General features: G+C 30.8%; 1 protein-coding gene across 4 annotated transcripts in view; it reads right to left on the bottom strand.

Annotated features, from left to right (window-relative positions):
• The window catches only part of LOC134687435 (dystrophin-like), a 201,749-nt gene that overhangs the window by 125,028 nt on the left and 60,501 nt on the right, over positions 1–16,220 (bottom strand). For all 4 annotated transcript variants that reach the window (XM_063547729.1, XM_063547730.1, XM_063547731.1 and 1 more), the window contains 10 exons: positions 15,292–15,486; positions 13,835–14,016; positions 11,153–11,297; positions 10,229–10,319; positions 8,707–8,945; positions 7,868–8,047; positions 7,016–7,279; positions 6,526–6,613; positions 5,958–6,199; positions 4,883–5,036 (listed from right to left, as the gene is read on the bottom strand). In XM_063547729.1, coding sequence (XP_063403799.1) covers positions 4,883–5,036; positions 5,958–6,199; positions 6,526–6,613; positions 7,016–7,279; positions 7,868–8,047; positions 8,707–8,945; positions 10,229–10,319; positions 11,153–11,297; positions 13,835–14,016; positions 15,292–15,486 — 1,780 coding nt within the window. The remainder of the gene's footprint in view (positions 1–4,882; positions 5,037–5,957; positions 6,200–6,525; positions 6,614–7,015; positions 7,280–7,867; positions 8,048–8,706; positions 8,946–10,228; positions 10,320–11,152; positions 11,298–13,834; positions 14,017–15,291; positions 15,487–16,220) is intronic.

Genomic DNA, 16,220 nt, shown 5'->3' with positions numbered 1-16,220 from the left:
AAAGTGCACTTGCACTGCTTATATACATTCTTATTCCATAAAAGATATATAAGGTCGGGATGGGGTAAAGAGTAAAGAATAATAGAAATTAAATAGAGAATAAAGGCAGCTAAATAAAGGTCTAAGAATATGCAGATTGGAGAATAATGGGCAAAATCTATAAAGAATAGAGAAACATGGCATAAAATTTGACGAATACAGAATTGAAGGATCTCAATCAGCCCTCATATATGAACCACTAGAATCCCTCAACTTTTATGCTTGAATAGCTAAAATTATAATTAACTACATATAAAGATCAACATTTTAAACTAGTGTTGTCAAATCGTACACTTTTGCCTAACCGGTTACTCGGATATTCGTTCGACCGATTAACCGGTTAACCGGTAGTTTAAGTTGTCGTTTGAAAGCCTTTCCAATAGTACCATACATGTTCACATAGTTATAAGATGTGGCATGAGTATCAATTTGACAACCTTTCATCCAAGTCATAATACTACGAATAAAGAATTGAAGTTTGTCCTTTGGCATTATAAGGCTTGTCTGTGAGGATTCCTGAAGAAGTTTGTTTTTTAATCAACAAATACACCGTATCAACTATAGCATTTGTACCAACTTCAGATTGAAAAATATTAAAAAAAAAACGTCTTGATCTCGTATAATTGAATTTGTCTGAAACTCATCATTGTTTAATTTTCTCTTGTTGTCTTCGAAAATAATGTGGAGTGTTTCAATTTGAAGTGATTAATTATAAAAAAAAAAAAAGAAGATATGGCATGATTGCCAATGAAACAATTTTCCACAAGAGACCAAAATGTCACAGAAATTAATAACTATAGCTCAACATACGACCTGTTTCTTTACTTTGTTTGCTTGTTTCTTTAAGCATGTTACTAGTACTATCACGTATACCTAGAGTGCATTCACATTAGTTTGCATTTCACAATTTTTAAGGTAGCATTTCGTTTATAGAAAGACTAAACCTTGCAGTACGGAGATTACACATTTAGATGTTTGTTTACACAATACTAGATCAAAAACGAAATAATGAACTAATTAGTAAAATTTAATCGCATCTCTGATTTAAACTTATTGTTAAAAAAACGTGTTTACCAATCATGTTTCTTTAAGGTCCTGCCCCGAGCTGTAATTAATTTATGTATTTAGGATCAACAATAGTAATCAATATACTGGACAATTGATCTGTCAAATTAATAACCACGACGACAATTTTTAAATAAAAGATAACTATTTAGTGATTTCCATGCAAATTTATATCAAAACTATAAAAATTGAAAAAAGTCCGGTTAACCGGTTAGCGTTTTTGGTATTCGGTATTCGGTCGTTCGACCGGTTAACCGGTTAACCGGTTAACCGTTGACAACACTATTTTAAACCACAGCTCTGACAATAAACACTTTGCTTCTTATTGCCGTTGTTGCCTTATACTGTTCCAGGTCCCAAATTCTCTTACTGAATAACACAGCCCATTTACACAATAGATGATTGTATTCCGATTTATAGCTGTATTTTCTTGAGTTGCTTTGAAGAAACTAAGGTAAAGCATGATATGGTTTCAAAACTACTTTTACACATAGGTATCAGAAAGGCACATGATATATTTTGCTGTTTATTCATAATGATTCTTATGCTATCCTATCTAGTTCATTTTAATATCCTGCAAGTTACATCTAAAACTTTAACCTTCTTATACCAATTCACAGGGCCAACTGTACCAGTGGACATATTTTTTTGAAGATAAATTGTTAGATTAAATGTTATTTTCTATATGGATTCTGCTTACTCAGTCACAAAGAAATACATAGATACAATCCACATGCAGCTTACAGACAACACGTAAGTTTTACATGATATGAAACTAAAAGGTTTTTATGACAAACACAAAGGTCAGAGTTCATCCATAGTATTAGAAAAATGTCAGTCAGTGACATTGATATTAAAATATCCTACTGCTGTCATTATGGAAGATGTGCTGAAAACTCTGGTAAAGATTGCTGACTTTTATGTCATTTGGTCTCTAGTAGATACCAGTAGTTGTCTTAAAGGCTCTGTGGAGTTGGACGACCATTGCTTTTAAATGGGGACATATGGTTGGTCGCAGCGGACCCCCTTTTAAAAATGGAATTGGTATGTTGTAAAAGTTGTAATTATGACCTTTTCATTTGAGAGCTTATGAACTATTAATAAAGTTTATATATCATGTCTCACTCCAGTGATAAATATATATATACATGAATAATATGTATACAATGATTAAATTCACAATCTGTACATTAAAACAACAAATACATATATGTACACTAAGTTTACATGCTCACATGCAATACAGTGAGTCACAACACGGAGTGAATTTACTCACTTTCACAACAAGCTGTAAAAGCAAAAATCAAACAGGTATTAACTCAGATAAATATGAGTAAAAATGATATGTATCACACCAATGATATGGAGTCTTCATCTTTTATTTGAGATTCAGCAGTCATACTTTTTCTCAATAAAAATATTTATTCTTTTGCATAGAGATTTTTTAAATGCAACAAATACAAACAATGTACAAAAAACCATAAACATATGTGAAAGGACTTTTTTATCCTATGTGTGTAAGCAATAAATTTAGTTAGACAACAATGAGAAAATATTAAAGAGTTATCCCCCTTCAAGTAGAAATAACATATTTAACAAGGTAATGTTTTAATTACTTATACCCAATAATGGGCTGAGCTTAGTAAAATAATTATCATTTAAGTTGGTTTTTCACATTTGTTAACCTAATTATAAAATTCATACATGTATTTGATTAAATAAACAAATCTATTTTATTTCAGGGCTTTAAATGGCTTTTTCATTTATATTCTCATAAATGTGCTGTGGAAAACTAACCTCTCTCATGATTAATTCCTTCTTAAAAAATAACATGTGTCCCTAACACATTAAATTATCATACAAAGAACTACAACTAGGTCAACACCATGAAAACACCTTTGTATATAAGATTGCGATTTTTTGGCATTAAAACTATAGATCATCCAATATCAGTAATTGGCAGACATATGTAATGAAAACAGAAGAGATATTTGTAGAATTTAGCCCATCTATAAATCAGGTGAACTGGTCATCGACTGGGTGATAATAGGACAATAACGTCATTGGCAAACAAGTTCATTGTTAGCATTCCAACAGGTTGGCTAATGTCATAGTATCAAGGCCCGTAGCCAGGAATTTCAAAGGGGGGTTAGTTTGACTCACAAACTCGACTTTAACAGTCACAATTCAAACAGATCATTGACTTTAACAGTGCTTATTTGTTTTCAAAGGATGGTTCGTCCGAACCCCTCCGAACCCCCCTGGCTACGGGTATGGTATTATTACAAGGAAAACATAAAATATACACTTTTTCCCAGCTTACAGATAATGGGAGACTAGATGTTTCTTATATTAGAGAGACTGCTCAAAGATCTCTTTTAGGACAAAAATTAAGATTTAAATATTATTTTCAAAAGTAACGTAAGGGTACCCAAATTGCACAGAGTACCCAAATTGCACCTGTTTAGAAAAAAAAGCCACAGAAATCTTACAAGATTTCCTAGAGACTAAACAATTTGTATTTTTATGATTTGATACTATGCACGTCTTTCAACATAGGTACACATATTTAGATAAACACAAAACGTTCACAGTATTTATTAACAGATGGACTGTTTAATGAAAAAGCAAAATGTACGAAAACGTCACCATGCGATGTCATCAAAACGTCATCTTTTTAAAATTACCAAATACAATGTATTATAAGTATTCATTTCGTAACATATGAAGAGTAAGCATGGACTAATATCCAATTGTTCAAAATATTTTAAGAAATTAAACAAAAGCTCTGTTATTAGACTTTTGACGATGTGCATTTAAGCATGGATGCAATTTGGGTACTTCTCATTACAGAATCATGGATAGTTTGGAGGTTGATTCAAACCCATTTTTTTATGACTCAATATGGATTGATAATTAAATTGGTGTACCTATACAATAAAGAAGAATAGGGCTACAAAATAAACACAGTACGGACATTTTTTTCTTGATCATAAAAAAACGTAGGTTAAAAAACTGTCAAAATAGGTGCAATTTGGGTACCGTCACGTTATACATTTTTCTGATACAGATAAATAGGAGTAGTTCTAAATTTTCCTCAATTTTTATAAGATATAGTTGAGAGAAATTGTTATCGATCCTTGTGTAAAAGTTCCTAAGAGATTATATTTTATAGTATAAAAATCATGTTTCAAGTCTTTCAGCCATTGGCCTTCCTCAGTTTATATAAACTCTCTCAAATAAACGGTAGATCGATCACCTTTCACAGAACATTCAAAAATGCTTGTAGTTGAAAAAGATAGAACAGTAGCCAAGCAGTCTGGTTTTAACCCCACAATAATAGTTTTATATAAAAGTATCTTGAAGACAGATATATATTTTTCCGAGGTTGGAGAATTCAAAGCAAGAGTTTTTATAAGGAGAATTACAAAAAGTTCAATGTTTGATATATCATAAAAATATTGTAACATGTAAAAATACCTACACTTACAAAACAAAATATTTTAAAAGAAAAATCCAAGCATTCAAACACAAATAGTCCAAAATCTGAAATAATAGCACTGACAATCAATAGGTAGTGATTGGTGAATATCTAAAAAAAAAAGTATTTAGGGTTTCCAGCTTTATATTTGCTATTTTAAACAGGATTCAAAAAATAGCGGTCATGGTGACATATGAATGATGAAAAATAATAAAATATGAGGGCAGGGGAAGTAATCCAACATTGTGCAAGCTGTGAAATCATGCAAACTTAATCCACATCAAAATCAAGACTTACTTATTTTGTCGAAAGTTGTCTCCCATCTTTCTGTGAAGGTTTTGATTTCTGATCTTATTTTATCTGATGATGGTGATCTTTTGACAAGTTTTGCTGCCTGGCTGTTTATTCTTTCAACTCGATCTTCATTGGATTTCATTGCTTTTAATTTTACCTAAAACACAGAATATATCCAATATTAACTCACATTATCCTGTTAATCACATCACCTTGATTAAATTATCATTCCATTTTTTAACATTACTAATTTTGAGTATTTTCAGATTAAAACAAGATGATGGGCAGTGACTTTTAAATGTAAAAGTAAGGGGAGGTAATCACTCCAAAATTTAAGTGCAGCAAAGCAAGGTGATTGTGTTTTAATGAACAAATATAAAGTTAATTTCTATGATTTTACCGAGGTTAGTCCTACTCTTTTAAAATCAGTGGCCACTATTTCCTATATTTTTTAGAAAACAATCAAAAAGGCAAGAAGTTCAGAATTGTGTTAAGATTACATATAGAATTTATTGTAAATTGTGAAGATATAAAAGTTTTACAGCAGATTCCTTTGAGTATGTAGGCAAAGGTAATATCTTTGGTTAGTTTGCTTGCTAGCTGAACCGTGAAGTCATTATAAGGGAAGGTATACTACCCTCCTAATGAAGAAGCCTAGCCCAGATAGATTGGTTACTGCAAATTCAGAAATTAATGCGAGGTTTTTATTATTGCGAAAAATGTGACAGAGTTGTAAACGCAATAATTTATACTCTCATTTTGAAATATTTTGTATGAATAAAACGGGATTTTTCTCAAAAAAAAAAATTAAAATTGATTTGAGTAAAAATGACAAAATCGCAATAATAAATGCACGCAATAATTTCTGAATTTACATTATCTGTCGGACTAGTGTACTTTTAAAGAAGGGTAGTTTATCTGACCTAATGCAATCGATTTTATTCACCTGGTTTGTGAAAAGGTCCATTTTTATAATAAAATGCTACCGCTAGCAATGTTGAGGTTCTAATTATTTTTTTTACATGTATTAAGTAAAAGCACTGAAGGAAAAGATTACCATTACAGTAAAATAACTTACTCTGCACTGATCTATCTGTTTGGATATTTCACCAGCTTCCTCTGCCACAGATTCCACTGTATTTGCCCACTTTTCATAACTTTGAATTAATTCTTTCAGGGTATTCAACTCATTATAAAGTTTCTTTGTTTCTATATTTAAATCCACTTTGTTCTGGGTATCCGATAGTAGGTGATGTAAACGTTCCCATCTATTCTCCAGATCTGTGATCACCTTCGTAAAATTGGCATAGGATTCCCCAGCTAAAAAACAATATCAAATGTTTAAATGATTGTATTCCTTTGCATCTTTGTAATAAAAACTATCAAGGAAAATATTTAGGTTTCATAATGAATGAAAATGGTTCATTCATCATTATGTTCAAATTAAATAACTCAAGTTAATAACCAGTATTATTTACTGAAATCTGCTTCAAATGTTAAACAATAAACTTTACAAAAAAGTACATTTTTAAGAAATTTTTAAACTTCAAAGGTTGTATGGCCTTCAATAATGATCAAAATCTTTAATTGTATGAGTAATAAAGTACCAGGTAAATATCTAATTGCTAATACCTATTACCACTTACCAACTTTAAGTTCTGATATAACAGTCTTCCCCAACCTTACTGTTTTATTGTAGTCCATTTTATGTGTTCTTATATCATTCTCTGTATCCTTAAAATAAAAATATTAAAATCAATAAGATTTTTAATCTGAGGAAGTTGAAAATCAGTTGTATACTCTTTGCCATAAAAACATATCTTTCAAACCTGCCTCCCTCTCCCTGTATAAAGACTCATTTTGTAATGTATTTTTTCCTGAACATTTTATATAAACAAGATACATATAATCAAAATTATGACACAATATATTTATGCTTCCAACATTTCATGACTAAATAAAAAATAATTGTCTTGAAATAGATTATCTAGAAAGTAGATCCACACTCTAGAGAAAGCAAAAATGAATTGGCCATGTTCAATCAAAAATTAGTAAATATCTTTATGATTTCAGTAGAAAATTAATACTAATCAAAATCCCCGGAAAATCTTTGTTCAACAACTTATCTATTTTTACCTGAACAAGAACCAGTTGTTCCTCTTCAGTAAACTGGTCCTGTGGCGATACATCATCAGCAATGAGCATTTGAAGAGAAGATTCTGTCTTATCAAACCATTCTAGTAGTTTTTTAAGTTCATTTTCAAACTCTGTCTTGTTGATACTGTCTATTTTTCTTTTCTTTGCAGAAGAACTTGTTGGAGATCTTAATTTACCTTCATCAGAGAACTCAGTAATCATTTCTTTGGATATCTTACTAAATTCTATCCCTGATTCAGAAATCTGAAAATAAATATCACACAATGTCAAACTGTAATGGGGGATAATTTTTTCCTGGAGTTTATTTTGCAATAATTAGGACACAATATTTTTTACTGATTTCCAATACCTTGAACTGCACATCCTCATAATTGATTTTCGTAAAGAGATATGCTAATTTTTCTTGATCCCTAAATAAGCGAATAATCCTCATTTGAATTTCCCAACTGACCAGTATTCTGTTTATATTTTTCAAAATTTTGAACAGTTTAGTCTGATGTCTTACAAATTTGTGTAATATCCTGTACATTTTCTATGTCACAATTCTTATTTTATAACATCACAGTAAAAACTGATTGTTTAATGACGTCATTTACAAAAAAACTTTTGGTCCCCAGATTTTTTTAAATGAACAGTGAGCAATTTACATAACAATACAGAATGTTGCTATGTGATAACCAAATTGTATGATTACTGCTAAATTCGGTCTACACGATTAAATGCATTCAATCATAAAGCAAATACCAAGCTTAACACCATCTAATGAAAAAATGTTGGTGTTACAAGTATGTAATTCAAATCTAAATCAATGGAAGATAACTCTGTACTGACCTTTTTACTTAATTTTTCCATCTGCTGTACAATTGACTCCCATCTTTCCTGAAAGCTCTCTAATTGGGAGGTAATTTTCTGTACTGCTTCGTCATTGTCTACACACTGTACAATATCCTGACCACATTCTGTCAACTCATCAAATCTTCGCACTTGTTCTACCATATCAGTTTCTATTTGCTGTAAAAAAAAAAAAACCTTTTTATCATTTATATATTCTTGGAAAAAAAATAAATGAAAACATGTTAAATAATTTCAAGCATTCAAAACACTTTTCTAAGTCTACATTTATCAGAATTGCTCAAAGCTGAATGTATAAAGGCCAAGAATGTATAAGTACCGAAACAAATAACCATTTTAAACATGTCCAGAATACAAGAGTCTTACAAACTTTAGCGCTAGGCTTCTCTACCTTGAATACACAAAGCCTACAGGAATTGGTAACTTATTCTTAATCATACAGTAAAAAAAATTTAGAATGAACAGGAATTCTATCCCTTCTGGTAGACCCAAGACTGATACAAATAAAAGAGGACGGAGATAAATGCCAAAGGCCACATCCCAATAACCCGGAAAAACCAACTCCCCTCTCAAGTATCAAAATAATGTGAATGATTTTGATTTGTGATATTGCATCCTTGACTATTGTTATAATTTTATTCTGTGAAAATGCTGCTAATTTATTGAAAACAGCAGTCACGGTATATGATAAATATGAATACAAAATAAATGATTTCAGTGATTCTTTCAAATAAGTTTCATGCCATGCTAGATGCTCATTTCAGCATGGTTACACATAATAGTTGTCAATATATTTATACCAAGCATTAGCCTTTTACCTTCAAATCTTTTACTTGTGTTATCATCATATCTGAATCATTTAAATCATACTGCTGGAATTTTTGTAAGATAGCCTCTTTCTGAGATAGCCAATCAGAGAACTTTGTTTGTTCATCAGAGAAATGTTGTAGTTTGAGCAGAACATCCTGCAGGAGGAGCCACTGTTGTTCTGTCCATGTACAAATTGATGCCCATCTCTTGCCTAAATGTTGAAGTTGTGTTTCCATAGCTTCACAAGCTGAAATGCAAAATGCAGATTTTTCTATGGTTTTGAATGAGTAACTATGATCTAAAATATCATTTTAACTCCTTAAATGCATCTTTTGAATTATAGTACATGTATCTTTTGAATAATAGTACATGTATTCAGTTTATCAAGTGGATGAATTCAAAAGTTAGGTCAGCACCTGTCATGGAGTAATCCTAATAAGTTGGCAGGTAAAGTTCTAACCTTCTATGTCATACATGTGATTCTTTTGGCGGGAGTCAAAATCTCCCGCTTTTAAGACCCTCTTCCGTCCCTCCCGTTTAAATTTGAAATCTTCCGCTTTTTGAAAATGTCAACCTCAAAAAAATTTTCAGTAGAAATTTTTGTTTACAAAATTGTTACTGACAGAGAAAAAGTCCGAGAAACTCGAAATTGATATCGGAAAAGTGACCGAGAAAAACGGAAGTTTCCTTCAATTGTTTTGATGTCAAAAGGTAAATAGCCTCCAGTTATCTATGAAGGTGTTAAGGATTAGACTGTATATACAGCAATAAAAGAGTATTGGCAATTACCTGGTGATCAACTAGCATGTTTAAGACACATGCCTGGATGATTAAGAGTGAAATACCGACAATGGATTAATTTTTAAAAGTTGTAAAAACAACGACTTTGATGTGATGCAGTTAAAAACATTGAACAGTTGAACAGTTATGACCAGTTATATTACTGAACATCAAAGACAAATGTCTTCATGATCTCAAATATGATATATATGCCTACTACACTTGTTGCAAAGCTGACTATGGTGACCCTAATGACTTGACCTCACATATGGAGACGGCAAACCCACCAGAAAGCTCACAACTCAATCAATGCAACACCACTGTTCAGTAGTGGTACCAAAATTGACAATGTAGTTTAAGCAGAGATACTTTTTACCAACTATATATGATGGCTGATCACTTTATCTTGAACTTTACATATAATAAATTAATATTTAAAAACCCCTTATCTTCTATTTCTATCAAGTAAAAATGGCTATGGAGTTATAGAATCATTAACAAAAAAGGAAAATATGCAGAATAAACACCAAAAAAACATTGCGTACGTAGATAAAAATGTCGATAAAAAATCTCCAGTTATGAGGCCCAAACTCCAGCTGAAAATTTCCAAATCTCCAGTTGTGGCTTGACAACTCTGTCACATGTCTGCTATGTCATTTGGTCTTTGTTTGAGCGTCTCATTGGCAATCATACCACATCTTATTTTTATATATACTAATTGTTTTTTTTATCCTGAATGCCATTACTGACCTGATTCTGTATTGTTGTCATCTACAATGACCACCATGTCATGTAAACTGTCAACTTTCTGTTGCTGCACATCTAATTCTTCTTGTAAGTTCTGAAAAACAAGGGAGATAATTGGGTACTGACAAAATTCATTAAATGTTTAAATAATTTAATTAAGCACAAAAATAGTTTTAAATGTTAGTCAAATTCAAATTTTGTTATCAATTGTCAAAATTATAACAGTTTACTTTAACCAATTGATATGAATGGGTTGTCTATAACACTTATTGTACTAAATGTTCTTATAAAATCTAAACTGACATAATAAAAATATTACTGCTTGTACAATTTCTTATTCAATATATATTTTAGATCTTCACTGTTTTCCTATGCTGAATTTAACCATATTTGAGTGGGTCTTTTCTTGTTTTGGAAATGGTTTTCCCCATCTCTTGTATAACATGTAGCAATATTTTATAGGCTTCTCTAAATTTTCATTTTGATATTAGTGTCAAAACCAAAATCTTAGTACGGGGTATAAGCCTTCCAGGTTTTGCAGCACTATTGTGTGTAATATCTTTTAGAATGAGACACATACATATCAATAAATTTCGGGTTGAACAAAATTTCAATGAAAAATCTGTAACTTTTTTAGGATTATGTTGTTATAAGAACCCTACAAAACAGAACAAAATTCATCTTTTATTTTGTATTGTATATGTTCCAAAATCAATCTCTTATACATATCAATGTATACATGTACTTGCATGATATTGATTTTTATCCAATGCAGATCATTTATGTCCTTGTTATATCTTAATTTACATTTTACAGGATTTGAAAGTTGGTCAATCTGAACCTATCTGACCTTGTGACTAATTTTTTGGTTATTAGTATGTAATCTGCTTTTTAGCTTTCCTTGCTGTTAGTCTTTCACCTACTAACCTTATGTTTTTCAATTTGTTGTTTAATTTCTGGCAGATCAGATCCCATTGGACCTTGGGTTTGTATTTGGTCCTCCATATTGGTCATCCATTCTGCCAGTTCATCAAGCTGCTTTTGTTGTAAGGTCATAAGAAGTTTCTGTAAACTGGAAAAAAAAGACAAAATTTGTAGTATTACAGGGCTCTTGGTCATCTAACTTTACTAGAATTCTAGAGTATTTTGATTGGTAGAATTCTGATCTAATTATAAGAATCGTACTCCAAATTATTATAATGGCAAAGCTAGGTTTGTTTACAAATAAAACAGTAGGTGGAAAAGTTGTTTTGCTCTGTGTTGAGGTTTCACTGTGACTTTGAGATGAAGAACATCAAGAAAATTATATTTTTGCTTTTTGTAGGTTTTTTTGTTGTGCATTAGCCGATTTTGAGTGATGGATGGATACCCACATATCCTTTGTTTTTCTATGTTTAATTTTTGAAAACATCAACATTTAATTAAATCAAATATGATAAAAGAAACTAAACCAAACTAAGACAACAATTAATCCACCAATGATTAGCATAATTAATTTATAGATGTCAGTAAATGATGACAATAAATGATATCCTTTTAAGGTATTTTTATGTATGATTTATCTTCAAAAATTAACCTTTAATGTCAAACTATTTGAGTTCAATGGTGTTAAATGAGGATAATGTTAACAAAAGCATACCAAAAAATCTCAACAATATATGAAAGCTGATTTAACTGTAATAATAACAGGATTAACTGGTTATATGAACCATAAATCTACAAAGATTATCTCTTAATCTTCAGTAATTCTTTTCTTCAATGATTACAAAAACATCTCATTCATCATATTTGCACCTTGGCACTTCAATGGCAAATTTAATAATAGCAAAAAATAAACAATATCTGATTGATTAGTGATACTGTATTACACCTGTTTAATTGAGTTAAAAATCTATTTATAGGGTCAATAGCTGTCTATCAGGTCTGTAATTTGTTTCCCATTATTAAAAGGTTTATAATAGAAATCAATTTTTGGCATATTAACTTATAAGTTTACACAATATGAAGTCATGATTTTTTATGAGAAATGTCAACTACTAATATATCATTTAACTTTTCAAAGTTGTAATTAAGTTTTCATTTATAGCATCTAAGATATCTCATAAGGCATCCATCCTTTATAAGGAGATAATATTTAAGGAATAACAGTACTGTAGTTCAAGAGTTGCCACCGTCAATTGTAGATTTGACGGTCGCAAATGCAGTTTTACTGGCGACGCGGAGCGGAGACAGTAAAACGGAGATTTGCGACCGTCAAATCAAAATTGACGGTGGCAACTCTTCAACTACAGTACTGTTATTCCGATTCTAATGCATTACAAAAAGAAAAAAATACGATAAAACTTGAAAAAATGTCTAAATTTGTCAAATAAAAAAAAATCCGCGAAACTTCATGAATAATTTTGGCACAAAGACGTCATGGCTAAACGTGACGTCATACAAACGAAAACTTACAAACTGGAGGTTATTTCGTTACCTGTACGCTTCAAATTTGGATAAAATTACATTAAAACGGCAAATTCGAGGTAGGTGTTGTTTTATTTTTGATTATATAGTAATAATCGAACATTTGTTGTTTCATCAATTCAAAATGGCGGGTCTCTCCTTAGTTACGCCTGGTCAACTGTGGATTTGACGGCAACTGTTAGCCAATGAAAAAAATTGTTACATCCAAATTGCATTAGAATACAAGATGTATTGTATTTCTTTATGTTGAAATCATGTCTTAAAATTAGACCAGTGTTTGAAGTGCAAAATATTCTTCTACACTAGAGAAAATGTAGATATCTTGCTGAGGATAACCCATACTTTGCAAATTTTAAGAGAGGCTCATGCCCATAACGCCAGTTATGAATCGCCCTGTCAAACCATCAAAATCTTTAATACTTATTCTTGAATGACAAAACAGCCATCTTACCTGGGGTTGTTTCGTATAGAGGGAATTTTCCATAAATATTTCCATCCTATAATCCCATCACCAACAAAATGGAGTCTTATATTATTTATATTTATATTGCGTGATTCCAGGGATTTAAAAAATGTGTCTAGCACTTTTTTTAGTGAAGAATTTGAAGCCATATTTTAGAAATAACTTTGACATTGAAGAAAAAGGAATTATTCATTGCATGTAAATATTTATGTTCATGTGTATAACCTCTTATCATTAGTATTACGTGACGACTTTCAGTATTCAAACATGGATCTATATGTAAGGATCTATTTTTAGATTTTGTATAAAATGGGATTTTTTTTCATGGTATACAATGGTATTACTAAAGGCGAATTCAAATTAAGTTTTTTTTCATTCTTCCCAAGGAAACAGAAACATTTTTGTAAGAATAGTAGCACACTTTTATTTTAAGAAAATTAGTCAAAACCTTGTAATTTGTTATTCCTCATGTAATGGTACGTTTTGCTGCATAGTGTAATATACAAGATGTATTAAGTATGGTGAAACTTTTCTCAACAACTAATACACTTAAGATTTTTTTATGGTTTCAACACTGTGTATTTCTATAGGATGACATAATAATCTGTGTTTTAATACAAATATAGTTGTAATGTTGGACAGCTTGTTATTATCTAGTATTATTTGGAACATGGCAATACCTGCTTTGTCTCTCAATAGTTTTTTGTCTTAAGTCTTCCCATCTATTTCTCAGGAGTCCCATCTGTATTTGGATTTCCTTTTCTTCATCCTCAGTGACCTTCTTTTCACTGATGAGGTCATTGCCTTCCTTGACAACATGAACAATGCTTTCCTGGTGTTGGGTTAGTTCTAACATAAACTCCTACAAAAAAATAATAAAATATGACAAAGTCACTTATCATCAGTTCTGTACTTACATATACATATTAGCAACACAATGGGTACCCCAAGTGAAGCATGACCTGCTTACCCTTTCCAGGAATCTGAGAAAACCCTAGGTTTTAGTGCAGTTTGTGTTGCTAAAAATATTTTTCTACGTTGTGCATTGTGTACTGTTGTTTGTGTTTTTTATGGCTTTCTTCTTTGCCATTACATTGTCAGTTTGTTTCAACTTGTGAATCCGAATCTTTGGTATTATTTGCCTCTCTTTTACACAGGTAAAAGTATTTGAATATTACATGTAAATTGTAATTATCGTTTGTTTGTAAAAATTGCAATATTCTTTTTGATATGTGAAACAAATAAGTAAAGAAAATTGATTGGAATAAAAAATGTTTCAAAATCCTTAAAATTTTCATATAAGTGCAATATGGCTACAGCAAACCCAATATGAGACAACAGATACTCATTGCTTAGGCAGTGTGACCCAATTATAGATATTGACCTACTGAGCTAAGACGTAATATATTCATACTATTATATAACCAGAAAAGTGACCTTTATTATGTCTCATGTCACCCGCTATGACATACATAAATATGATACTAGTATACCACAATATCTTTACAGTTTTTATACTTGGTATCTTCTTAATAGAACATTTATCATTTCAATTGTTAATGTTTGAATATCTATTATTTAGCCAAATTCTATTAAAATTTTAAGATTTAGATGTCCTCAAAGAAAGATATATGTAAATGATATCTTCATGACAAATAATGTAAAAAAGAAAAGAAAATCATGTTAATATCAGTTTACTGTCAAAATTTAAAGTTCATAAAATAATTGTACTTTTACTGAAAAGTTTAAATTAAGTTACATGTCTACAATATTACATATAACATATCAGTAACATACATCCACTTTTTCAGTAAGATATAATATTCCTGTGACTTTTAGATGAAGAACAGCAACGCAAGCCCCATTCAATTGCATTTTGGTTTTTTTATGCTTTGCATGTACTTATTTAGTGTCATGAATGGATACCCAATATCTTTTATTTTTCTATGACTTACTCATACATGTATTTAGCAATTGTTTTATTGCAACATCACTAGGTGAAGATTTTTAGGGTGGTATTGCCAATTATTATACTATCACTGTTTTTTTTGTCCTTATCCATTGATAGATAGCCTTGAACGTTATCATATTTATCAATGATAGACAGACAGACAGATAAACACTTGTATAAGCATACCTCATGTTGATTAAACTGTTCCTTGACCTTTGATACATTATGTCCAAGTGCTTCCTGTTTTTCCATGGATTCTTCAGAAAATAACAACCATGTCAGGACATTCTCAAGGTCATCCTGGTAAGTTGAAAGGTCAACCGAGTTTGTACTTGAACTCATCGTGCTGGTGTTTGAGGAACTACTCATTGACATAGCAGTCTGGAATAAAGAAAAAATATTATTTCAATATTGCATTCATTATTAAAGAGGTGGAAGATATAAAAAAAAAGACATTAAAAGTTCATATGAGAAGCTGGATCAAAAAGCCATGGCAAAACATTCAGATCTCAAAATAAAGTGATTGGCAATAGGCAAAAATAAAGCCAACAAAAAACACACAATCAAAGTGGCAACAACCTAGGGCTTTCTAAAAAAAAAGTCCTTAAGTTATTGTGTCCATTGTAGAGGGTTTTTTTTGTAAGCCATGTGCTCATTGATATTTCTTTATCTGTATTGTTTAAGTCAGATCAATACTTTGGTGAGAAAATCCCTTTTTAATCCAGTTCCTAAATGTTACTGAATGTATGTATTTTAAACATTATTTCAATGCAATTTTTCTGTCAGGCTTTAAATCCAGTATTTTTTCTAAAAAAATCTGCATCAGATACACTTTTTAAATGCAAATCGAATTGATAAAGTCAGATTTTTGTCTTACTTGAAATGGTCATAAGGACTAACAAACCTTACACTTTACAGTACATTTAAACTTGAATATGATTTATAGAAGGAACTATATATGTAGCCATATTCCATTTTATTTTTAATATAATTTCATTATCTGAACTCTAATCCCTTGACTAACAAATTTATCAGGTGCGTGTTTGGGGTTTAAGTGATAAAACAAAAATCCTTCTGGACAGGTGTAAGGTGTCATTGACCAACTTGTTACCTCT

Source organism: Mytilus trossulus, chromosome 10 (assembly GCF_036588685.1).
Source record: "Mytilus trossulus isolate FHL-02 chromosome 10, PNRI_Mtr1.1.1.hap1, whole genome shotgun sequence".
NCBI classification, from domain to species: domain Eukaryota; kingdom Metazoa; phylum Mollusca; class Bivalvia; order Mytilida; family Mytilidae; genus Mytilus; species Mytilus trossulus.
Note: the sequence above shows the minus strand (reverse complement) of the source record. Positions and strands in the feature narration are given on the sequence as shown.